Source organism: Mus musculus, chromosome 3, assembly GCF_000001635.26.
Source record: "Mus musculus strain C57BL/6J chromosome 3, GRCm38.p6 C57BL/6J".
Lineage (NCBI taxonomy): Eukaryota > Metazoa > Chordata > Mammalia > Rodentia > Muridae > Mus > Mus musculus.
In genome coordinates this window covers 100,048,014-100,074,190 of record NC_000069.6, presented here as the reverse complement: position 1 = coordinate 100,074,190, position 26,177 = coordinate 100,048,014, and the positions used below count along the sequence as shown (strand labels likewise).

Sequence of the window (26,177 nt, the reverse complement as noted above, 5' to 3'; positions counted from 1 at the left end):
GAAACGATCAACTAATCCCAGTAGTCCCTTCAGTCTGAAAGAACAATCAGACCCTTGTCTGATCATCTGTTATAAACCTACTGTGTCTCCCCAAATGAATATGATGAAATCCCAGCCCCTAAGGTGGTAGCATAGGAATTGGGGCTTTTAGGGCATGGTCATGAGGTTAGAGTCCTCTTGGATTAGATTAGTGACCTTATAAAAGGCACCCTGGAGAGCAACCTCTTCCCATTCTATGAGACTACAAGGAAACCAGATATGTGGGGTCTGGCATGTCCCTTCTGTTCACATTGTGACCTTAGGCAAAGTACTCAAATTCCCTAGCTTAGTTTTCTTCTTCATAAGATAGAAACTGCAGTTTGTTGTAAACATCGGGTGAGTTATTACACAGAGATGGCAGAGATAAGGGTCTGGGGCATAACTGTCCTCAGTGTATATTACTGGAGCTGCTCATATTCTTAGTTATCCAGTGCATAAAGTAAACTTGATCCTGTTTGTAATTGTTGGATCAACAACTACATAGTGATAATAGGGTCAATTATGGGAATTAACATTTATAACTAACAAATATTAATTTGCATATTAAGATAAACATTTTACCCCAGGGCTAAATAACAGTTACTTGATATATCCTAAATAAAAAACCCAACCAAACTAAACACCTCAAAAAAAAAAAAATCCTAACAAAGGCTGGCTTTTCTAAAATGATCAGAATCATGGAATCCTACAAAGAAAAGACAAATAGCAAGGTCAAAGATTGTGAAGTTATTCTGCAAATAGCTGATGAAGGGGGGAGAGGATGTGTAGGTTAGATCATGGAATCTGCTAAGAGAAGGCAGACATTTGTTACCAGCAGTGTGTTTGTAAAGCAGAGACGAGGCACCTAGAAAATACTTCATTTTGTTTGGGTTTAGGAGGTGCCACAGAGTTCCACACACACTGTTGGGGAGGGGGATAACTAAATGTTAGAAGGAGCGCAGCTCTCAGTCACTAAGAGTAGATTGGAAATCCTGGCGCCAAACACTTCCTTCGAGTGAGTTATTGAGTGGTCAACTTGCTGGGCTCTGTTTTGTCATCATGTAATAAATAATCTATAGTTCTATGAGGACTAAAGTAGACAAAACACCCCAGAGGAAGCCTGGCATGTGCAAGGTGCATGGCTCATGGCAGGGGAGTGATTTCATGTCATAAACCAAACCACTACTTTTAAAATAACAGTTGTTTACCACTCCCTATTGTGGTCAAATAAAATCCCCTGTGCTCACTGATGTTGAGTTTTTAAGTTATTTAATGTGAGTGTGATTTTTTGAAAGCATAGATCATGAACCAGTTTTGACCACTCAGTACAGAGGGCCACAAAGAAGCAGGACAAGAACATATAGCCTCTCATTCCCAGAGATAAAACAGATATACAGATATATTTAACACAAGGAGATAGGTGACATTAGTCACAGCTATGCTTAGGTAGTATAAACAATTCACGAGCTATTCAGCATTGCAGTGCACTACAGAGGCTAATGCAGGAGTTCAAGCCAGCTTGGGCTATGCAGCAAGACTGTCTCAATGATACCACCACCACCACCACCACCACCACCACCATCACCACCAGCAACAACAAATTAATCACTTAAATAAATGAAAGAAAAAGAACAAAAATTCATAACCCTCACTTCAAAAATTCATAGTTTATTCTAACATGATTTCATGTACACACATACAAAATACACACACACACACACACACACACACACATACACACACACACATACACACTCTTCAGAAAACAGTATGCTTGCTACTAAACCACACAGTGATTTTAGGTGGGTCCATCCATCCATCCATCCATCCATCCATCCACCTACCCACACACCCACTTACCTACTTACCTACCTACCTACCTTCCCACCAACCCACCCACCTACTGCCTAACAAATATTTGGAAGTTGAGATTTGTACATATTCTTCTATGTGTTTCAGGACTCTAATGGTTTAGGTATTTTTGTGATATGCACCACTTTGTCATACCGTTCCATTGATGGGATCTGTAGCCTGGAAGAACAAATATGGTTTCAAGTCCTCAATTTTCTCTAGTCCTTTGGTGCCAATCCTCCTTCCATCAGGTGTTGTGGTAAACCAGGTGCCAATGTGGGACTCTACGGGAGTTGGTGGAGGTACCTCTGGGATAATATCATGGGTTTCACTCTTATTTGCCACTGTTTGATTTTTGTGACCTTTCCCTGTGGATGATCAAGGACAATTAGCCATTGCAGTGTAACTAGAACACTTTCATAGACTGCTCATTAAGTCCTAACACAGTAGGAACCTCTTTAGACACGTAGACACGCCAAAGCAATAGTCACCAATTATATTACTTCTTAACAGGGAAAGTCGGGTAAATAGGTAAATAGGTCAGTTTGGGGACTGAACCTTAGCTGAATTGCCATTACCTTCTTCCAGGCATACACACCTATGTGCAGCTCACTGTTTGGTGAATGGAAGCCATTGTGTTTTTTTCTGAACAGTTTTAATCTTCCTTATTTGTCTGTGAATCCCAGATCTCGTGTGGGCTATATTCCACTTCTGGGTATGTCACTCTTCTCTGGCATATGAAATCTATCCACTACAGCCTTTGAAACATTTAATCTCCTCTATTTAGTTCATTCTGAATCCGAGGGCCCTAACTAGCCAAGCAAATCCTTGGCTTCTCATCAGCAGAAGTGACTTTGTACAGCTGAACACCACATCAACATCCATCAGATGCGTATTCCTCTTCCATCCTTCTCAGCATCTGGGGGACACATGTGTCACCAGGCCTCGCTGATGAGGTAAACTCAGAAACCAATTATGAGCAGAAAGTAAAGGATTGTTAAGAGTTTCTAGATTCAGAGCACAAAATGCTCATATGTCAGACTACAGATCTCAGTCCAATGCACAGGGACTCAAAAACTGGGCAGAACTGAAGAAGAGACTTGCAGTGAATTCTCGCCTCCAGTTGCCTCAGGATTTGTTTGTGACTTGTTAGCACTACCAGATGAGCGTCAGAGAGGAGCATGGTGCCAGATGCACAATGTGTATAGATCCCCCACAGGAGGGAGTAAATATTTGGTGTGGTGTCTTTTTTTCTCTTCTTTTCTTTCCTCTCTTCCCCTGTCTCATTCTCTCTTGTTTTCTCATCACCAGAAGTGGAAAAGTCATGCCAACATGAGGATCCTAGAAAGATAACAGAATCAGGGCAGGGGATATGTGGGTGGTGGTGGTGGTGGTGCACAGCATGGTGTGTGCAGACACCAATGCGTACTTTTTTAGTCAGAGGATACATTTTTATTGAGAGGAGAAACTGGAAAGGGAGGCACGGGTCCAGTAAAATGTATCTTTATGGCCTGTTATAGATCTTAAGATCTCCTACAGGAAATATTTAAGAGGGACAGTGAAGTTCTCAAAAGATGAGTTGGGTGCTTTTGGCAGGAATATAGGAAATTAGTCATAAAGAAAGCATGAGCAACAGTTAGAAAGTATTAGTGTAGCAGAGATTGCAGGCAGCAGTAGAACAGATAAGTATGATATTAGTGCCAATGGACATGGGAGTATATAAGTGTGAAAGGACGAGAGGTGGAAGAGCGCACTGAGAGGATCATGTGCATGCTCTGAACTCTTATGTAACTACTCTCGTCCTTTATTATGGGCACAGATAGATAAAGTGATGAAGACGGCAGTGATCAGACATAAGCATTAGGTACAGTTCATGTTCCATTCCAGCAACATCACCAACTCGTCATCAAGAATTCCACAGAAAATAACAAAAAAATGCCAGTACAGTTTTGTTATTTGGAAGTGTCTCTGACGTAATAAGTGAAGGATGTAGTCAGCACTAGCCAAGGCCCAAGTAGAGGCAGGGACACAAGGAAGTCAAGCTTGAATTGAACACAGCTTGGCCCTGTGAAGTGGCCTTCTCAAACTGGGGTGGCATGGGACTAAGGAAAGAACAAAATTCAGAACTCACTCACGATGGTTCAAGGAGTTAAATATGAGACACCCCCAGAAGCTTGAGACTGTGAAGAACTGTTCTCAGAAAGTGTGAACTAATCACAAAATAAATGCATGCTTTCTGCTGCCATATACCCCAGCACTACGGGACAAGAGGTCAGTGTTCAATCTGGGGCTGAGCAGAGGAAGCAAAAATATCTGTGGTATGTGATCACAAGTAGCAAGCATGTGAGTCTTCACGTGAGAATGACCATTGCTTAGGTGACATTCCGAAACCCCCTCAGAATAATAATTTAATAATAGGGTTAATATCAGATCCATGATATTTTTCTTCCTGAAACAAACTGTTTTCAAAGAAATGTATCTATATTTGCATTGATCCAAAGCATTTAGAGTTAAAGCAACAAGAAATAAAAATGATCATGCAATAATCAAAAAGCAACAAGGCACAAGCACTTCCAAGGGGGAGTCAGAGGCACCAACTGAATAGGTGCAGAGTCTGAAGGGTGAGATTCCTGGTGTGAAGGAGCCAGTTTTAAGTGTGAGTGGAGAGGAGGCAGGTTACCTCCAACCTCTGAGAAACAGCAGGGGGCTACAGAAATAGCCTGCATTATTTGGAAGTTACTTGGACAATCCTGACCAAGAACTCCAATGGAGGATTCTCATGCTTGGCCCTGGGGGATTTGTTAGATAACACATTGCTCTTGTGGGGAGCACTGTCATCCCAAGTGGCATAATTTTATTAAAAAATCATATGATTTGCGGTAACTATAAAATAATACGACATCCTTGCTTGATATTATTGTGCATTCTCCCTCCTCTTTCCTCTGTGTTGACCTCCTTGTCCACTCACCAATGGGTCCTCCTCCCTGTTTTTCTCATTTTCCTCTTTACATCCGCTGTATCCTGCTATGTCCTCTCTAGTTCTCCTCCTCTCCTCTGGCTTTTCTGTGTCTGGGTTACCTTACTCAGTATCTTCTAGCTCCATCCACTTTCCTATACATTTTATGCAGGTAAGGTCCCACCTATTTCTGAAGCCACTGTACACTTCCCATACAGGACTTGGAAGGTTTGAGCTGGATATAACTCAGAAGCTTCCTTTCTGTGATCTAGTTTTCATATTACCAAAAATTATTACAGAAGCTGCCCAGGGAGGGAAGCAGTCAGTAGTCCTGCCTATCTGCAATGCCCATGAACTACAACAATGACCAACGTAACTAGCAATACCTAAAGGTACAATAGTGTCACTCACATCCTGATGGTAACCAATGGCTGTGACATTGAACTTAAGTCTCACTCAATAGGAGGAGAATCATGCTTAATACTAGAAACATAGCCAGTTATCAGGGACTAGTGAAGTCATGAATCTTAGAAAAGACCCTACTACCACTACTTTACTAGACCAACATAATTCCTAATTCCGTTCTAAAGCTTATTGTTTACCCACAGTAAGTGTGGCTCTCACCCGATGCCAAAGAAGCTTCTCTTTATAGCAGAGAGACCATTACAGAAAACTACAACAGGTCATAACACAGTGATTATTAGGTTGTGGGGAGTCTAGCCCCAGTGTATACATCTGACAACACAACTCATGCACTTACGGCACAGAACACATTGTAGAGGAGGAGATAGCAAGCCTATAAGAGACAGAAAACAGAGACGTCTGCTAAGTCTGGATTCTGTCTCCTAGAAAAGACAAATATCACACTTATGATACCTTATCTGTATGGCTGTCTGAACGGGAGCTGAACAATGATACTAGCAATAGAAAGAATAACTGGGAACTGTGGGTCCCTACCCCTAGATAAAGAACTACAGAAAACAACTGACTGCTGTGTGAGGGAAAACGGTCTCCTCCGAGGCTGAGGACTCTCACTGGCTGTTCAATAACAACCGGTCAGTCCTGCAATCATCTACATATCATATACATATGTTAGCCATATTAAATGGATCAAGGTGTATGTACATATTTATGCACTTACATATAATATATCAACAATAATCAAAGGACTAGACACCATCAATTTGAGAGGGATGTAGGGGAAGAAGGGGTTGAAAGGAATCAGAAGGGGAAGTGATGTAATTATATTTTAATTTTAAAAATTTAATAAAAAAACAGAGAAGACAGATTGAACATAAGGGAAGTAGATGTGGAAAAACGTAACATCTGAAATTTAAACAAATTAATATGAGGTTTTATAGAAGATATAATGTACGTTAGAGGAGAGCTCAAAGATAGACTTGAGTCAATTATTTAGACTGAAACTGAATGTTGCAATCCTCAGTAAAAAGGGAAGAAGTCAAAGGCTTCTGTTTTATGAGAATTACAAAAATAGAGGAAAAGGAAATTAATGGAAATATTTGAAGAGATAATTATTGAGACATTTTCAGCATCAGTGAGATACACTTATCTACAGATTAAAGTGCCTAATGCACTACTATTTGTATAAGTAAACCAAGTGTAATTGTATTGAAACTATTTTAAAAAAATGGGGAATGATCTGAGGATGAATGATATTTAAAGTAGCAGGAATTGGACTAACAGCTATCTTTAAAACATGAGTATATCTAAAACACTGTCAGTGTGCATCAATTTAGAATTTCACACTCAGTGAAATTGCCATTTGAGAATAAGCACAATATAAGGAGATTTTCAGGAAATGTCAACTGTTCGATGAATGAATTAAAATCTCTATAAACAAGACCTTTCAAACTTAGCTTTGACGACATCTACCTATACGCTGTATATAAGAGACACATTTAGGCACATGCTACAGAGGACTATGAGAGTGGAAAAGTCATACCCGCGAGGTTACTTAGAACCGTGGTTAGGAGAGACACAGCAATCTAAGCAAAGAAACATTAGGGGAGAGAAGTCTCACAATTAAAAAAAAAAAAAAAACCCTGTAAAACAATGACAAGGTAAACTCACCACAAAGAATAACTCTAAAGCTGTATTTACAATTATACTATCAAACTATCTGAAGGAAAATTTGACAGAACCATTAAAGAAACAAATTTATCTTACACAAGAAGCAAGGAGGAGTACAAGGAGCACAGTGCTGAGCAGCACTGCTCACCTGTTGGTCAACTTACATGTGGCTGAATAAATCAGGTCGGGGACAAGAAGCATGCAAGGATGGGAGGTAAGGACTGGGCGTTCTATCTATAAGGAAGGCTTGCAGCCTGTTCTGTGTTGTCTGTGAAGTAACGACACCTCGTATTTCTAAGCAGCTAATAGGAATTTAAAAGTAGTTTATGATGCATGAAAACAGTATCAAATTCCAATTTTAATGTTCATAAATAGTTTTTATTGGGACACAGCATATTTGAGGCTTATTGAATTATGAATTACCAAAAAGCACTCTCCTGCTCCAGCAGAATTGCTGAGTTACAGGGACAGAGAACACATGGCCTGCCAAGGCTATAAGATTTACCATCTTGCCCTTTACAGAAAAGGATGCTGACCTCAGGCACATCTGGGAAACACAACTAACAAGTTTCATATAATAAGTATAAAGAGAACACTGTACCGAATAACTACGGGATGTGTGCTGTTTTCAAGCATAGGTTTGAATTATTGATCATGCATAAGATTAAAAATTGTATTTCAACAGTTAAGAATCAGTGATTAAAATAAACTAGGAACATTATAGAGACTTGAAAATGAATGTAGAATGTAGAATGTAGAAGGAGATTAAAACAATTCAAAAAATTTCAGAATTACAGTGGAAGAGATAGTATTAAAACTAAAATATAATTATTCCTGTGAAAGCTACTATGAACTAAACTCAATTACCACTCAACTTATTAATCTCACTATTAGTCAAATAGTAACAAGGTTCACTAACCAAACTGATTGACACTTAGAGAATAATATTTGGTATTGTCATGAGTGTGTGAAAGTATCCTTTCGTATATTGTGCTAGTGGGAGGAGTATAAACAGAAATCTTCAGAGCAGCAATCTTTGCTTTCAATTATTGCAGATGCCACTGTCTGCTCCTGAACACCCCTTACACTCCACAAATCAGATGAAAAAAGGCACAAAATATCGGCTCTTTGTTTTGGCAGCACTGAAACCCATGCAGGTGTAGCCCTTGAGATCCAAAGGGAGGAAGGTTAGGGTTGGGGTCAGGAATCTCCTGAGAACACACACTCTTGAATGCACTTCTTTTTCTTTTCTGGTTTGGAAGCTGATAAATGGAAGCCCCTGGGTGCATCCGAGGGGTCCTGTCTCAACTTGAAGAGAAGGTCAACAGCTTCCCAGGGATGCTGACTCGAATCTTTTATTACTTAGTTAACAAACCCCTAAAACACAACCCCAGATAGTATAGCTAATGTGTAAGTGGGTACAATGACATAGGAAACTGTTCATTATGCATGGGAAAATGTGTGTTATTTATTCCACAAAGTGGAAGAAGGCAGTTCATGAGCTAGTAAGCAATCCCGTGTTGGTAAAGAAAATTAGCATATACATATGAGTGTGTATTTGTACATGAATAGGTATGTATATAATAAAACGATGCACAGCATCATAACAGGGAACAGCTGTGAAGCATTTGAAAACTGTAAATCCTGCAGAGTAAGATACTTAGATGGTTACCTTTCTTAGTAATGATGATCTCAGGTCCTGTTTCTGATTTGGGCTGAGAGGCACTGTCCACCAAATCTCCATTATGGGGGCTTGTAGGCAATTCAGGAGATGTGTAAACAGGACCCGAATCAGGGCTGCTGCTCACAGCACCATCTGCAAAGAGAATCTGAAGGAAAAACAAGGTCTCAGAATTCTCAGAAGTCAAGAGGAGGCTGGTCCTCAAAGAGTGCTGTACCCTGCATGTTTGGGGCTCAAAATAATCTGCAGGACGGCTGAAGGCAGACCTTCATGTGGGTGCCAGAAAGTGCCATTAGAGGGTTGATTTGCACCTGCATACAGCAATAACTATGAATTCATATTTTCTACCTATATCTGTCTTGCTTCTATTTCACAACCATTGTTGGATTAATATACTTTTCTATTCTTTATCCTTATTCTATATAATTGGAAAATCGTATAGATAAGAATTCTACAACAGCCACATTTTCAAATGTATTATATTTTAAATGTCTCATTTCCATTACCATCTACCAAGGACGCATGCCATCTCTAGGTATCATAGATACTCCATGGGTACCCATGTGCACAGCCTCCCAGGGAGTATGGTAAGGAAGTCAGCTGTCCCTGTGACTCTGACCTGATTCTTCCTGGGCTCTTCAGAAGCTTTGCAGGCTACCTGTGCAGTCCTAGGTAGCAAGATGACACTTAAAGATAAATTAGCATCATCCCAGATTGGCACTTGGCCAGGATGAATCTGAAATATGTTTCACACACTATTGTCTAAACTACATTCTCCTCCCATTCTCATTGTTTTCTTCCAGAAATGCTAGGGCATATGGAGCATTTCCACACCTCTTAGCTCTTTTCTCTCTACGTCACCCCTCCTACCACTTGGCTTTTCACAATTACTTTAAAATTTGAAGAACTTTTGATTTTTTTTCACAGCAGTTTATACTTATTTTAAATTTCATTCTATCTATCTATCTATCTATCTATCTATCCATCCATTTCTCTCTCTCCTCTCTCTCTCTCTCTCTCTCTGTGTATGTGCACTCGCGGTACACGCATTTGTGTGTATCATGGCAGATATATGAAGATCAGACATCAGCTTTTCTATATGTATGTGTGTATGTATGTATGTATGTATGTATGTACACATATATTCAGGCATGTATGTATGTGTGCACATCATGACAGATATGAAGATCAGATGTCAACTCTCCAGAGTCTCTTCCCTCCTTCCACCATTTGAATTTTGGAGATCAAACTCAGTAATCAGGCTTGATAATCAGGTAAGCGCCTTGACCCACTGAGCTATCTTGCTGTTGTCACGGAAGTTAAATTTTCCTTAAAATTATTGTTAACTTGAGTCTCTGTCTATATCAGTTTTACCCATTTAAAATGTATGTTCAAGTATTTACTGTTAGGTGATTTTTAACAATATTGAATCTGTTGTTGATTTTCTTAGATACATAGTCTTGAAACCCTCATGGCTCTTGGTAGTATATTGTCTAATTATAGAAGCCTTTCTCTCTGATCATTTTTGAAGGTGGGCAAAGGCATGCAGTTTCTGGGTTTCATAGCTTCTGATTTTTAAGTCTCTACAAAATGAGTTTACCTGCAGAACTACCCTGATTTTCAGCTCTTAGACGTACACCTTTCTATTCAAAATCCTCCTTAATTTTAGAGTTTTTTTCAATTGTACATATTTTAAACTTTGTCCTTATATCTCTATCAGTCTGACCCTAACCACCTTGCATCTTCTAGCAATTTTTTAAACACTTCTTACACTAATGATGTATTTCGTTGTCTCCTAGCACTGTTGGGAATTGAGTATTTAAGAGCTTTCCATCCTCCTGCTTTAAGATGAGTTGAGGGAAAAAGAGGAAAGCATATGGAGTCTGCAGTCTTATAGATCATATAGAAGGAACACCATCTCTATTGTATGCACTCTGGCTTTCAGGGACAGCCTAACTTCACTGCAGTGCCTCCAACTGCACTCCTTTTCACTTGCCACTTTAATGCACCCTTGTGCTTTGTGTATGTCTCCTCCGTGCAGTAGCCTTGCTCCTTACTTAAAGTCCAGCTGTCTTGCACTTCACTGTGAGGGAGGCTATTTAAATACTATAGTCTTTAACCTGTGTGGATCCATCCAGCATATACTTGATAACGGTGCCCTGGCTGGTGACAACTCTTGATGCCTCCTGCTCCAGGGGTGGCATCACTGCTTTATAGAACTCATAGTGCTTCAACCGCTGGGGGTAGCTCTGGCGGATCATGAGGTTCCGGGTGGGTTCTTCATCTACGATGGAATAATCTTAAAAATCAAAAGAGAGGAAAGCTATTGGTGGGGTGAATGGTGCTACAGGGCTGGGATTTTTATCTTCTTTTTTATTTGTTTGTTTTGTTTTGTTTTTATTCTTTTGTCTGTGTTTGAGAACTAGGGAAGTTTCCTTTCATTCATGACAGATGGCTCAGCACACTGCGTCTTTGATGACCTTTTTCATTCAAACGTAGTGAGTAAGGACATTTTCACAACATAACAAATAGTAAAATCCTTCTTAGAGCATTTGCATACACTAAAGTCCAGAGCATGTCAAGGCCAAATGATTTGGGAGCAGAATTTCAGTGTCTTAGGGACTCCATTTTCTCTCTTGGCATGCCATTCTGAGTAAGCTCTTGCTCCATGGTAGACATTGCTCTGGTATCCCCTGCTTTCTTTGAACTTCAGGGAGCCTCACATTCAAACCTTCTCTAACTTACCCATCATCCTTCAAAATTAACCCAAACCCCCATCTTTCACCATAGCCAGACATCTCTCAGTATTCTGCTGCTCACTGGCAATCAAGAGCAAAAGCACTCAATAAATACCTTCTAAATAGCAAAGTACTATGGGATGGCTTTTTTAAGTTGATGCAATACCATTTGTCAAGAATGGCTTCCTAACTCTGCCTTTTACCAGTCAGGTGACCTTGCGCACATTGTTGCACCTCCAGAAATCTCAGAGTCTGTATTTTATAAGATGGAATTATCAGTACCTACTCTTGTAAGATTTGTGTTTTTACATGCATGTACAGGACGTTGACAATGGTTCATCACAGCAAGTGCTTGAGAATGGTCATTAGTGTTCTGATCATTACTTGAAAATTACCCATTGCTCATCATCAATAAGTACACCTGGTAAGAAAAGACACACTTTCTTTTTTTGTTTTGTTTTGTTTTTTTTTTTTGAGACGGGGTTTCTCTGTGTAGCTCTGGCTGTCCTGGAACTCACTTTGTAGACCAGGCTGGCCTCAAACTCAGAAATCTGCCTGCCTCTGCCTCCCAAGTGCTGGGATTAAAGGTGTGCGTCACCACCGCCTGACAAGATACACTTTCTTTCTTTTTTTTATTAGATATTTTCTTCATATACATTTCAAATGCTATCCTGAAAGTTCCCTATACCCTCCCTCCACCCTGCTCCCCTACCCACCCACTCCTGCTTCTTGGCCCTAGCATTCCCCATGTCCCAGTACAGGGGAATGCCAGGGCCAAGACACACTTTCAATGGTGGGGTTTTCTGTGTTAGTTTTTGACCCATGATTCCTTGTCCACTCCAGTTAACACTCACCTGTAGATTCTTGCCCAATGAAGGTCAGCAGGAGCCCACTGGGGCAAGATACATTTAAGTTTTGGAAGGTGGGTACATAGGGTGGTGATTCCTGTATAACGATCTCTGGTTCTACTTCTTCCTGTATGTGATTCTGTATATAAGTAAATGCTTGTCATTCTCTGAAGGCGACACATTTATTTCGATCAAGCAAGGATTTGTCAAACAATATAACTTGTGAGTAAGTAGGTAGACTCTGCAATGGATTCTAAAAGGATTCCAGAATTTTGACATGTGACAAGACACAGTATCAAACATCACATTTTCCCTGAGAGAAGAAGACACCAAAGTTAACAGAGGTCACTGTGAATGCATCTGTTGAGCAAATGGACTGGAGTGGAATGTGAATGGTGCCCCTATTTGGATGTATGGGATGTGGACAACACTATGGTTCAGGTGTTGGTTTCCCCACCCCAGACTCAGATGGTGGAACTTGATACCCAACATGATGGTATCAAGTAGGCCGTTAGGGAACTGAGAATTCTGAGGGCTTGGTTTTCATGACTGTGATTCAGGCCTTTATAAAAAGGTACCTAGTGAACAGAGTTTACTCTTTCTGTGATATAAAGGAACACAGAAGGTGCTGTCTACAGCAACTTGCTCACATGAGACATAGAGTTACCCAGAACCCACTCTTGGACTTACCAGTCTCAATTTGACCAATTGACTTTTGTTGTTTGTGATTCATGTACTTTAAGATATTTTGTGATAGTAGTTAAAAGAGATTAAGGCAATGTTGGGGAAACCAGCAACCCTACTGGTGTGTGTGTGTGTGAAACTTGTGTGTGTTACGTGTGTTGATGTGTGTGTGTGTGTGATGTGTGAGATATGTGTGTGTGGTGTGTGTTGATGTGTGTGTGATGTGATGTGTATGTGTGTGTGTGATCTGGTGTGCCTGTGTGACAATAATGAAGAAGAGTAGACCAGGAATTTGAGAGAGAGAGAGATGTTGAGAAGAGATTTTGGAGAAGGTAGAGAAAGGAAAGGGAGTGGGAGAAACAGTGTAATTGCATTTTAATCATAAAAGTAACATTGGGGTGAAAAGATTGGAAACCTGTAGCCATGTTCACCTACCTTCTTCTCTTCTTCTTTTGGAAGTTCCTCTTCTTTAATGGAATCTTTGTGTTTTTCTTTGCCTTTCGGCTTAGCTTTCCCTTTGCCTTGGGGAACAGTCACTACAGCAGGAACCACTGTTGCTGTCATAGCTGAAGGAATATTCATCATTGCTTCCAACTCAGAATTTATAACCTCTAGAAATAGGAAAAAAGGGGAGAATGGAAAATTAAATATTCATATTTCATATGCTTGTTAATCGATACATCTCAAAAAATTTGTTCAAGTTGGCATTAACTCCCACTATGTGAAACATGTTTTTCCAGTTGGATATATTCCAGAGATAATGTAGTTGTTTTGAAAATCAGATTGTAGTTAAAAAATTTAAAGTGTTTAACCTTTTAGTGTGGTTGATACAATAATTAATCTCACGTTCCTTGTCTCACATATCCTTTCCCTCCAGTCTGTTGTACGCTCTACTAACTTTCCCTTTTTCTTTTAATTTGAGCAATGGAACTCATTAAACATCTGGAAGGTCCTAGATTCATAACAGCAAGTCGGGCACTGAGAGAGTGGATCATGAGGATACCTTAGACACAAGCAATATAGATAAAGAGATCCAGTGAAGACAAACACTAGTTTTATCTAAGGTGAGATAAGTAGCTTTCTTGTAGGCTATCTATTGACTTTTGGGTTTTAAAAGTTTGGAAATTCTAAAGGGCTGATGACAGGCAACACTGTGCGCGTGCATGCGTGTGCATGTGCAAGCATGTGCCCCTTTTATCTTGTCATCTGTTCTCCTGCAGGATCCATTATACCTCTTCTTTGACCTCTCCTGACCTTTCTGGTCACCCCCCCCCCCCTTCTCCATTTTAAGTCTTGAAGATGCTTCCAGGTCTCAGGTTACACTATGTTCTCAAGTTTGGCTACCATAATAATTACTCAGGGAATTAAACAGATGCCCAAGTCTCCCTGACTTACTGAATCTGTTTTACAGGGGCAGAAGTCCAGATAGGCACATGTATGCAACACCGTATGTGATTGTTATATATAGTTTGGTCTGTGCATATATTAGATGTAACGATCTTATTCGCAATTAGGGGTTCAAATATTATCTATGTGTTGACTCTACAATGGCCACAGTAGGCATGATTTTCCCTTCTCAGTTCCAGATCTGTATTTCTGCTTTTAGACACCTCTTGGTGTGGTTCTAGAGATATTTCAACTTTTAAGAAACAATGTTATGAGAATTCATGGTGGTCTGCAGCAAAGGAACTACATAGTCAGGAGGTAAGATGATCACCATAATCTCTGCTAGCACACAGTTTTAAAACTATATGGCATAGGGATTATCTATTGATTTTGCAATGTTTAAAAAATGTCTACTGTGGTTGGATCCCTTTAAAGTTTGTGGGGATCCACATATTTCTTAATTGGTTCTTGGTAAAGCAACATAGTATTTTGTGGTTTGAAAGGAAATAGCTTCCAGTTGGGGAATTTGTTTCTTGAAAGTGGAGCCCAGAAATCCTCTAATATGTCCAATGAATGGCTCCTTTTAAACCAACATCCTGAAGTACACTGAGTAGTTCTACTATCATAGGACTCATAAAAATATTGTTCTGTAGAAACCCATGAGAACTCTCTGGAAGATCATGCTTTCCTTGTACCAATGTAACAGAATTACTTTCATGGACTAATTAATAATCAAAATATACATATGTGTGTACATGTGATTATGTAAAAGATTACACAATTGATAAAAGAAATTTGAAAGTGAAGGCATTGCTCTTGATGTAAAGGAAAATTATCTTCATGTATATACCTACACACATATACATACACACAGACACAGATAAACACAGACACACATACATATACCCCATACCCCACATATCTCTATGTTGCAGGAAAAACTATATGTGAAGCATTAAATCAGAAGAGGTTTATTTCTGATAAATGTACAAGCTGGGGAAGGGCAAGGACTGCCCATCATGGGACATTTATTCTGTTGTGTGTTTCTTACCTGGTGCCATTCCATTTGATCCATAGTAACTTATCGAGAGGCAGATTCCATTTTCCAAGGTGGCAGAAAAAGATCCAAACTTGCTGACAGCTTCCTTCTCTATCTGTGCTCTTTCTAAAAGATAAAATCATATCATGGATATTTCCATTTTCTCCAGAAGTGTAAGCAGAATTCAGTGGGAATGCTGGGGGCGGGCATCTAAGCTGTTCTAATACCATCGATTTAAAAGTAATTGACTTGGCTTTGACCAAGGACACAGGGAAGTGAGGCAGAGTTTCAGGGATGGAACATGAGATTCTCATTTAAAGGGCTTTAGGTCAAAATGCAGAGAGGATATAAACCAGTGAATGGCTTGGCCATATGCTGGTTATCGATCTGTGGACCATTCACATTACTTTTCAAATGAAAATCACCAAGTCATTCCAAGTTTCTTCACATTTAAAAACACTTTATTAAATCCCTACATTTATAATGCCTTATATTTTCAAACACAATTGAAAATGATTTGACTAAAGCACAGGTTTTAAAAAGAAAATGTGTTAAAAACGCACATTTATGGGTCACGTGTGGAGGGTCTCAAGTGGTCCATCCTGCTCTCTCACTTCCCTTTTATTACCCATTCCATCATCATATAATAAAAATGGGACGGTGTCAGCCTAAAATACTCTAACCTATGAGCAGATTATTTCCTGACTGGGAATATTTGAATGCTCAATGGGACATCAAATAAAAAGAACAATGCTTCATGAGAAAGAAAACAATTCACAATCTGAGAGTCAATGTTTGCTTAAGACACTCTGACAAAGAGCTGTTACAGGAAACATAGGAAGACTCCTAATGACCAGTAATAAGAAAGCAAGCCAAAGGAGAAACAGCTCAAAGCCCCTCTACAGAACCTAACCAAAGAAGATACACAGATCAAAAATAAGCCTATGAGAAGCAGTTTGATGTTATACGTCACCAGGGAAATGCAGATGAAAACAATGAGTGAAAAGAGGCACCTGTCAGAATGGAGAAAACCCGAAGCATGGAGGACACAGAAGGCTAGGAGCACGGGAGCAGCAAAACTCTCATTCATCGCTGAAAGGCAGTTTGCTGCCTCCTTATGGGCATTGCTCCACTGTACCGTATGACCCAGCAACCATGCTCCTTGCTACTTACTCATAGTACTTAAAAATGTATGCCCACACAAAAAACTATGCACTAACCATCCTTATTTAGCCAAACTTGGAGACAAGCAAGATGTCCTTCAGTTGGAGAATAGATAAGCCAACCTACCCAGATAACCACATACTATGTAGTGAGAAGAAGAAATGAAATGGGCTGAGAACAGAGGAACATTACTCAGTTTTAGAGTATTTTCTAGCATACTTAAGACCCTAGGTTCAGTCCCTAGTGAGATGCACACATACAGGCATGCAAACACACACACACACACACACACACACACACACACACACACACACACACACAGAGAGAGACATGCATCTGTGGAGGCCAGAGGTAGATCTTAGGTGTTGTCTTCTATTGCTCTCTGCTCTGACTTTTGAGACTGTGTCTCTCACTGCTTAGGTTAGACTGCTTGTCAGTGAGCGATAGGATCCTGTCATGTCCACTGCCCAGGGCTGGATTCCAGCTGTGTACACAAGCACTTGGCCTTTTATGTGGGTGCTAGAGTCCTGAGCTTGAGTCCTCATGATTACAGCAAATACTTTACCAACTAAGCTTTTTCCTCAGCCCCAATTAATACTTTTTTATTAGCTGAACAAAGAAAATTAATTAAAAGTAACATTTTTCTATGCTTCCTTCCTAGGTACATTCAAATTGTCAAGCATTGTGTTCTTGGCTATAGAAAGTATCAGTATAACTAAACATATAGGCAAGACTTAGTGATCCCATAACTAACTGGATTTGAAAACATCTTAAAAATTAACTTGTTCTCTTGTATGGCTATGAGCTTGGATAAGAAACAGTTTCTCCAGGGGGTGTTGCCTCGAAGTGCAAGTGGGCAGCCATTGCACTTCTTGTTTCTACTTAAGTAATACACTCACGACTAAATCTGTGATTTTTTAAAACCTCATCTTTGAAGCTCAGAGATTGGTACAATGAAACAAACTAAGTGAGGAACACTTGAAGGAAACCCCATTGCTTACACTTAAGGAACTTGCAAGTCTTGGTAGGGATCAATTCAAAAGGGCCTGAGTTCGAGTCTGCATAAACCATGAATGTCAGAGTGGACAGTGTGCACTGGGTTGTCACATCAGTCTGACTGGCCTGGCCTCTTGCTATGGCTATGAAAACAAGAGATTCTGTAGGGTGGCAGCAAGATTCAGTTAACAGCCACCTGCAGGGGCACCAGGCATGCAGCATCCATGCTCAGTGTGTTGGGAAAGATGAACACAAGTAGAGAGCAACTGCTCCAGGCCGCACCTGTAAAATCCACACGGGTTGAGTACAAAGGATGCGTGTGCAGTTCTGTCCAGAGCTGGGCTGACCCACATCACTGCTTACTTACCAGAGCCCAGCACCACAAAGGCAAAGACACTCACTCATTTCCACTTTCTGTTTAACCTTTTCCTCTTCCCCCTCCTTCGGCTTCTTCTCTTCTACCTCCTCCTTCTCCTCTTCCTCCTCCTCCTCCTCTTCTGAGTTCTTCTCTTCCTTTTCCTTTTTCACAATTTCCTTTGGGTCTTTCAGGTGAATTATAAAATTGTGTTTATCTTTTTTTACTTTGACTTTGATGAAAGTTGACCCTGAGGAAGAATCAAAGGATAGAAAGTGGGCTGACTGAAGATGCCACACACACACCTTGACAAAATGCTAGTGGAATGCAGAACAGAATTAGACAGCAGCTGCCGTACCAACTCTATACAGGGATGCCAAAAGGAAGCATGGACAAGGAGGGTTTGCAGGCCTTCTTGTCACATCCCAAACCAAATCACAGAGACAAAATACATGGTCTGAAAGGGTGAACACATACATTCAACTCCGATATATCAAATGAGCTAATTAACATGCAAAGTTTTAACAGTATTTATATACAATAATATATAATGCATATAATTATGTGTGTATGTGTGTGTATATCAGAACACCCTCAAATTTATGATTCTTCTGCCTTAGCCTCATGTATGTTGATATTTCAAATGTGTATTACTATACTTGACGACTATGGCACTATAATGACAGTCATAATTATATATATTTAATGCATGTGTGTGTGCCTTCCACAATTACTATTACTATCACTATGCAGGTTGTAAGCAGTTTTCTACTAATCCATTCTCTCTTAACAGTGTTCAGACTCCCCCACCTCTCTTTTATCTCCCTTTTAAATCCAGCCTTTCATTTTCAACTATGGTGGTAGTGTCTCTCAAAATTGATAGGATTAAGATGAAAATACTGTATTTTCTATGAACCATCTGAACTTTATATAAACTGTTCACATATGCAAGTCTTGGTAAGAGCTAGCATACCAGCAGCAGAGGTCCCTGAGCACTGTACTGTGGAGCATGAGCCAGAACCACACTATAAACTCAAAGCATATGTTTGCTTTCTGACATGATGGTGTGTTGTAATCAGTAGAACTTGATTAACTATTTGCTTATTACAGTTGCTAATATGCCATTGACTGATAATGTAGAAGCATTTAAATATTTTCAACAATTAGGATGCTCCTATCACCAATGTCTGAGTAAATTTTGAGTTGGTTGATCCCTTGCAGACTCAATAACGATAGAAGCACTTGATCCTGAGAATGCGATGTGGTGTGAATGTGGGTGCAGTTAGTTGCCACCCTCCACACTCAGAGGCACAATGCCCCATGATATTGGAAATGCATTAACATTCCCCCTCCCCATGACATTAACAGCTCTTGCTAATGTACCTCGTTCAAACCTGGTCTTTTCCACTTCAATCTGCCCACCATCAGAAGGATACAGATAGTAATTTGTTCCTGAGATTTGGATAGGTATGTCTCCCATATTGTATCCTCGGAACTAGAAGAAAACACATTATCACTAGGGGGTGGAACTGCAATTGACAACAATCAGCTTACTAGAGTTAGCCAACTACAGTTTTCATAAGCTTAATTTTTTTGTTGTTGCTTGCTACCTTGTAGGCTCAGAAACCCAAATCCAATGCTATTATTAATTTTCATGATTATTAAAGACAGGGTTTTATTCAGTAGCTGAGACTGATCTTAAACTCATGATCATCCGCTTCAGTGTCTAGGAGGCTGTGATTACAGGTATATGCCACTATTTATGAGCACTTATAATCCAGTCTAGATAAAAATCATGCTCTGTCATCAATATAACATGAGGAAAGACAACGTTTGCTAATTTTCTTTGAAAAGTGAAGTGAAATATTGACATTTGATGTGTTACAAGGTTGTATGTCAAGGACATTTTTAAACATCAGATATTGTTATTATAGCTGCTGGGGATTCAAGTTCCTCTTAAAACCCTACAGTAACAAGGGTGGAGTCATAGCTACAAAGAATAGAACAGAACATTTCTCTCCATTTTTTTCCTCACTGTTTTTTCTAATACGTAGACACCTGAGGGAGAAATAGCAAAGAGAGGGCTCAGTCAAAGCACGAAACCAGAGGCGTCTAAGTACATAGAGCAAGTCAAGCTCCCTGAGCTGACCTGTGCAGCTGCTTATTTGCATGTTTTAATATCAAAGCGTAAGTCTTTCGGTCACACTTCCATCTTTGTAGCTCTTGATAGTCTAATTTCATGATCAGAAAAACAGGCCTGTGGGTTTTCCCATTTGGGTGTTTAGCTATGAAGAAGAGTCTAGACAGAAAGAGAAATTCAAATCTAGTTTGTAGATAGCAGGAAAACAAACAAACAAACAAACAAACAAACAACACTTGTTTCCCTAAAAGTGTTAGAAGTAATCCAAAGAATTTCCAAAGTTGGCTTACCGGATAAACGACTTCCGGTACCGGAAGTGGGGCGGTTTCCTCTATCACTTCCAGCGTCTTTGCTGGCTCTTCTTTGGGCTTCTCCTTGGAAGAAGACTTTTTCTTCAAAGCCTTAGCATCGTCTTTGTCGGCCTTATCCTTGCCTTTCTTTTTCCCTGTATCCTTTCCCTTCTTCTCTGCTTTCTTTTCCTCCTTCAGGCGTTCCTCCTCAGCCAACCTCTCTTGTTCTTCCTTCCATGCCTGGGGATACATCAAACAGCTTAGCAGGGATTTTGAGAAAGATCAAATGTGAATTACATTTGGGTTAATTTGGGAGGAAATTTAGTATGGTGTTCCTATGTGTTGTCTCTGGTATTTTGAAACATTGGGCCAAGAAACTTGTGGTTCTCTGTCATTGTCCCCTTCTCACTCCTCAGTTCTTTGTCACCCCTGTGGGGTTCCTTGAAGAACTCGCTTCATTTTAGCTTCTTCCCCAACTTTTTACCATGTTATTTACATGGTTCAGACTTTGTTGTCTTTGACCTGGCCCACAGTAGCAGTGTGGCCTGTCTCCTTTCCTTCCATTCTCAATTTACATCCTGAATATGCTTGGTTGGCAAAAAGGTAGACTACCCAGAGAAGCATTCCCAGTACAGAATATTTCAAAAAGGGTGACAGAATATTTTTTTTTACATCATGAGTTTCCAAGCATGCTGATACATCCTTGCAGTTTATCACTTGGAAGGCTGAGGGAGGGGAGCTAAGACAGTGGGGATATATAGTCTCAAATAGAAGAAGCTCTGAATTGATGTTAGCTCACAAACAAAAATCACAAAACATGGGGAACTAAGCCACTTTGAATAAAAATCTAAACCAAGACTTTGAAAGTATAAATGGGGGATTGCAGATAAGGGACTTATGAAGTAAGAGTCATAAAACAAGTTTCTGGTTGCTTGAATACAGAGAATAAACTATCACAAGTATAGGTAAGGGCTATAAAAATGACAGGTATAAAAATGAGGAGCTTGACGGTTCCTCTCAGAATTACACTATGACTTCTGAAAAGGAAGTATTTGGACAGATATTGGCTGAGTCATTGCTAATGGTGATGATAGGCATTGATCCCAATGTTCAGAAAGGTCAATAAATCTAAGCATAAAGTAACAGCCGTGTGGCAAACCTGGCTCATATTGATTTAAAGAGATTACTGATAATTTGGGGCTGGAGGGAATTTTATGTGATAGTTGCTAAGTAAAGCCACAATCAAAAAAGACATGTAAATGTAACTAAGTACAATGTTTAAAACAAAGCCAACACATGATCAAAATGTACCCATTTACACTTATTGTATTAGATTTCATTATTATCTGTGCTGTATATGAGAAACATACTATACAATGGTACACACAGCCATGCTGTTCCCAACTCTGGTTTTTCAGTGCCACACTGGCAGCTTGAAATCACCTTTTGTTGGAATATTTACACAACAAACATTAGCCAGTGCTACATCTAGGAGATTGACCACTGATTAACTGTGCTAAAAAACAACAACAACAACAAAGAAAACAACAACAACAAAAACAAAGGACAGATTGTTAGAAATAACGATTCAGCTCAAGGGCATGTAACTACTCCACTACACTGTACGTAAAGATGAGAAACTCTCCTTTCAGCATTCAGGGTCTCCTTCTTGACTCAGCCAAATTGCTCATTATTGATAAATAGATGGGATACACCCCTTTGTAATTTTGCTTTTGCCTCATTAACATAAAAGAAAATATTGATCAAATTATTAATACTAGTGATGGGATTATACTTGTTTGTCAACTGTAACCAAAGGACACAATAACATACCAAAAATCAGTGAAAGCATATGGAAGTATTATTTGCTAAGTGGACTTTGCAATGAAGAGTACTATAAGATTTGTTATCATTTACAGATTACATACTAAGTTTACCATCCATACATTTTCTGAAACCTTTGTGTACCTATGTGCACCTTTCAATTTTCTAGAGAGCAACTGCTAAATGCTTACCAGATGATCACAGAATGTTTTCAAAGCAGCTAAAGAGAAAAGATAAACTGTCTACAAATCATGTAAAATGTGACAATTTATTAACATCTCTGATGTTAGCAGAGAAGAGGGAGATTGATGTCTTGAGAGTCGTGTGAGGAAATGAGAAACTCAACTAAAATTGTATAAATATAAAACTATGCTTAATGAATAAGGGCAAAATAAAGCCATTTTCAGATAAGTAACAACTGACTTTAATAGAAACTGTAATATTATGATATAATAAGAACCAGATATTTGGTCTTCATTCCTGGGTCCTGGCACTGAGCTCTCAAATCCCCTGGAATTCCATGAGTGATAGGACTGTCTTTTGTTCTAATGAGGCAACTCTTGGCAAACCCTTAGATGGTTTCAGAATGGGGTAGACGCTGCTTACCAGAAAGATCAAACCCAGGTTAGAAGCTGGGAACCTTCAGCCTTCCCCTTCCCCTCTCCACAGCCTTCAAGGATGAGAGAGGAGCTGCAGATGGATTTAATAATTGATTGTACTTGGATAATGAAAAATCCATAAAAGTTTCTAAACCACACAGTATGGAAGGTTCAGCATCATTGAATGAATCCACATTCTAGGAGGGTGACACACAAGGACAGACCCATGAACATGAAAAAACAGAACACCTCTGTACATTTGTGCGTGTGTGTTTGTGTGAATTGGAACCTATCAAACTTTGACACTTCTTATCCCAGGAACTGCAGGGATAGTGCAGGAAAAGAATCTTGAATGGTCACAGAAGCACTTACTACTTTTATAACTTGAAGTTCAAATAAAAATATGTGAAAAAAATCAAGCATTTTCAACAAAGGTAAAGAGTAAACGACCATGAGTCAATCACTCACTGCCCTGGGGTGTGGTTATGCAAAAATAATAAGATATTAATTTCCCCCCTCCCCCAAGACTTGTCATGTGGCAAAGCTGTGAAGACACAAGGTTTTTCACTGAGGCTTCAGTCAACTCTGAGGTTTTAGCTAAAATGATCATGTCCCGTGACTAGAACACACTCTCAGTCACAAGGTAATTTTGGCCTTGTGATTGATCTGTGACATTTGTCTTGGATTACCTTGAGAGAGCCTTCTAATACGAAGGGGATCTTGTCTTTTTCCTTTTCTTTATCTTTTTCTTGGTCTGATAGCTCTGTTTTGCTGGATACTTTGTTAGCTATAAGTGAAGGAAATCAAACTTTTTAGCAATCACAGGAGGACTAAGCCTCTGGGCTAGAGGCAACCTCAAAGGCGCTCAGGTTCAGCTCCTTGTTAAAATTCCTAAACACTCCCTTGCATCTCCACAGCTATACCTGAGTAGTGCTGAGCCTTTGGTGATGGCATCTCACAACACATTCACACTGTGTTGACATGTTGTTTGAATCTATCTCCCTGAAATTTTCAGCTAATCTTAGTACCCCAGAATCACAGGAACTCACCTAATGCCCCATCCCATATCGAGACCCCTCTCTTGCCATTGCTGTCTTTCTGTCTTTTAAACATTATGATATCTTTTCTGACAGGAATAGACTTGGTTCAGTACCTGCCAGGTACACCCCCCACTGAAATAACCGGTTTATATCCTAGATATTGAGGTTTTGGTTTGCTCAGTAGCATTGTATCTAAAAAGTGGTTAGCATTTCCCTTACCACCTTTCTTTCATTTCTTACATTGTCCCTCTCATTACTCTAAGCATTTAGTGAAGACTTGGGCTCCCATAGGAGGAAGCTCAACTACTGATAATATAACCGTTTCTCTGGATACCAAAGGATTCCTTATTAGAGTGGTTTATGTTTTGCTTTAGAGCCAGGACATATACAAACTATTCTAGTAACAAAAGGAGGCTGCAGATTTTTGAGAAGTTTCATATCTTGATCTCACTATAAGATGTCACTTTCACCTTTAGCTATCATAAGTATTAGTGCTAGCAGAAAGAGATGCTTTTCTATGGACTGTGAAATGTCTATACTTTCTAGATGAACTCTATATTTTATTTCTTTATTGCCTTCCTTAAAAATGACCTTGCTCTTTGTTACCCTCTTTTCTCTTCCCTTATGTGCCCAAAGTTCTAGAAACTAGTCAAGACCTAGAGATGAACAAAATCAAAGATGTATACTTATCCACGATCTGGTCAAGTACATGCCGCAGACTTCTGGCAAACATTTCCCACTTCCTCCTGGATTCCTACTTCCAGGGGGTATTTGTTTATTTATTTGCTGCTTGAAGAAGACTTGATTTAGTCTTGCTTTTGGAATCTACAACTATCCTCTTGAGACCCACTAACTCTGTCTTTACTTCTCACGCTGCCAGTAAATATATTTGATGGAACCCACAGATTCTATCATCAGGGATGTTGGCATTCCCTAACTCTTCGTATCTAATCTGTATAACAGATTAAATCTCTCAGAGCTCATAGGAGATGGGGCAGTGACAAATATTCCTGTGTCTGACTCAGGTACAATGTCATCACATTTCGAAGGCAGCTGTTCTATTTGTTAGAGAAAGTGAAGACTCACAGGCATTTGTGGGCAACCTTTTAATCTTGGACTATTTGGGTTTGAAATTAAAATAGGAGAATGCCTATCACTCTATGAATAAATGCACTGGCTACTTACTTTTAGATCTTTTGGGGCCAGGAATTTTGCTAGCAGAAGTTTTGACAGTGGCTTTCAGTTCCAACTCAATCCTGATCCTGTTGAGCTCCTCAGCCATTTTGGCTTCCTGGTACTTCGCTTCTTCCTGTGTGACCCAGTCTTCAATAGATTTTGCAACAAGTTCTAAGTAATTCCTAAATGAGACAAAGATAAAAGGATGGGGGGTGAGAGTCCTTACTAAAGCCCGTGAGAACACTGGGTGCCAGCGGTGTGAACGAACTCTTCAAAATGAAATGATTCTGAGCTGTCCAAGGGGAAAAGAGGTCAGGTACAGCTCTTGGCTGAGTGTTGGAAAAATGCCCACTTCTCTTCACAGCTAAAGAAGTAAAGATTAACAGTGAAGTCTTCCCATTCAAGTGAAGGACTAAAGAGATTTTGGAAAGGTTTGCTTTTTAACTTATGTGTATGTATTGGCCTGTATGTTCAGGGCGCAGAAGAGAACATCAGATCCTCTGGAACTGGAGTTACAGCTGGCCGGGTACCTCCTGACATGGGTTCTGGGAACCTTCATCTGGAAGGGCAGTTGGAGCTTTAACTGCTCAGCCCTCTCTGGATTAACATCAAGAGAGTCTTTGGCAGTTGGGTTGAAGAAAAGGTCACTGTCAGCACTGATTTTTGGGATGTGACACAGTACAACCAGTATCTTCTCAGTCTAACTTTACAGCACATCAGAAATCCTTTTCCTTGGTCACCAGCTACTCCAGTTACTTCATTAGAGAAAAACTTCTTGTCCTGCTATAAGGTTTATTGGCTTTGGGAGCATCTACCGTATAGATCCAATTCTGTAAGCTGCTCACACATCTGTGCTCCTCCCAGGAGTTGCTGCTTACTAAGAATGATCCATTGCTGCTTGCAAATCCGTTTTTGACTGTACTGCTCAGTGTGTGTGTATTTTTAAGTGAAATGTTTATAACCCTATATCTATATCTAAAGAGTTCCCTTCTGAAAGGAAATAAATGGACACATTTAGACTTGAGAAATACTAGTTTTGAAAAATTAAGTGAGGTTTAATATTTGAAAACATAAAGCTAGATGAATGATATATTCAGGATGCATCGTAATTTGAATTATTCTTTCTTCTGCTATTCTGTTCCTCTTCTCTCTCTCTCTCTCTCTCTCTCTCTCTCTCTCTCTCTCTCTCTCTCTCTCTCTCTCTCTCTCTCTCTCTCCCCCCCCCCCTCTGTATGTATGTAGAAGGGTGTGTGTATGTGTGTGCATGTAGAAGGGTGTGTGTTTATGCTATAGCATACGTG

At 39.7% G+C, this 26,177-nt stretch overlaps 1 protein-coding gene across 1 annotated transcript in view; it reads right to left on the bottom strand.

Moving 5' to 3' along the window:
- Spag17 (sperm associated antigen 17) overlaps positions 1-26,177 on the bottom strand; it is a 257,906-nt gene that overhangs the window by 69,132 nt on the left and 162,597 nt on the right. Inside the window, exons 19-29 of the mRNA NM_028892.4 lie at positions 24,886-25,058; positions 23,350-23,447; positions 20,238-20,477; positions 19,191-19,302; positions 17,854-18,057; positions 15,305-15,418; positions 13,303-13,478; positions 12,190-12,322; positions 10,718-10,896; positions 8,589-8,745; positions 2,026-2,237 (exon numbers count right to left, since the gene is read on the bottom strand). Coding sequence (NP_083168.3) covers positions 2,026-2,237; positions 8,589-8,745; positions 10,718-10,896; positions 12,190-12,322; positions 13,303-13,478; positions 15,305-15,418; positions 17,854-18,057; positions 19,191-19,302; positions 20,238-20,477; positions 23,350-23,447; positions 24,886-25,058 — 1,798 coding nt within the window. The remainder of the gene's footprint in view (positions 1-2,025; positions 2,238-8,588; positions 8,746-10,717; positions 10,897-12,189; positions 12,323-13,302; positions 13,479-15,304; positions 15,419-17,853; positions 18,058-19,190; positions 19,303-20,237; positions 20,478-23,349; positions 23,448-24,885; positions 25,059-26,177) is intronic.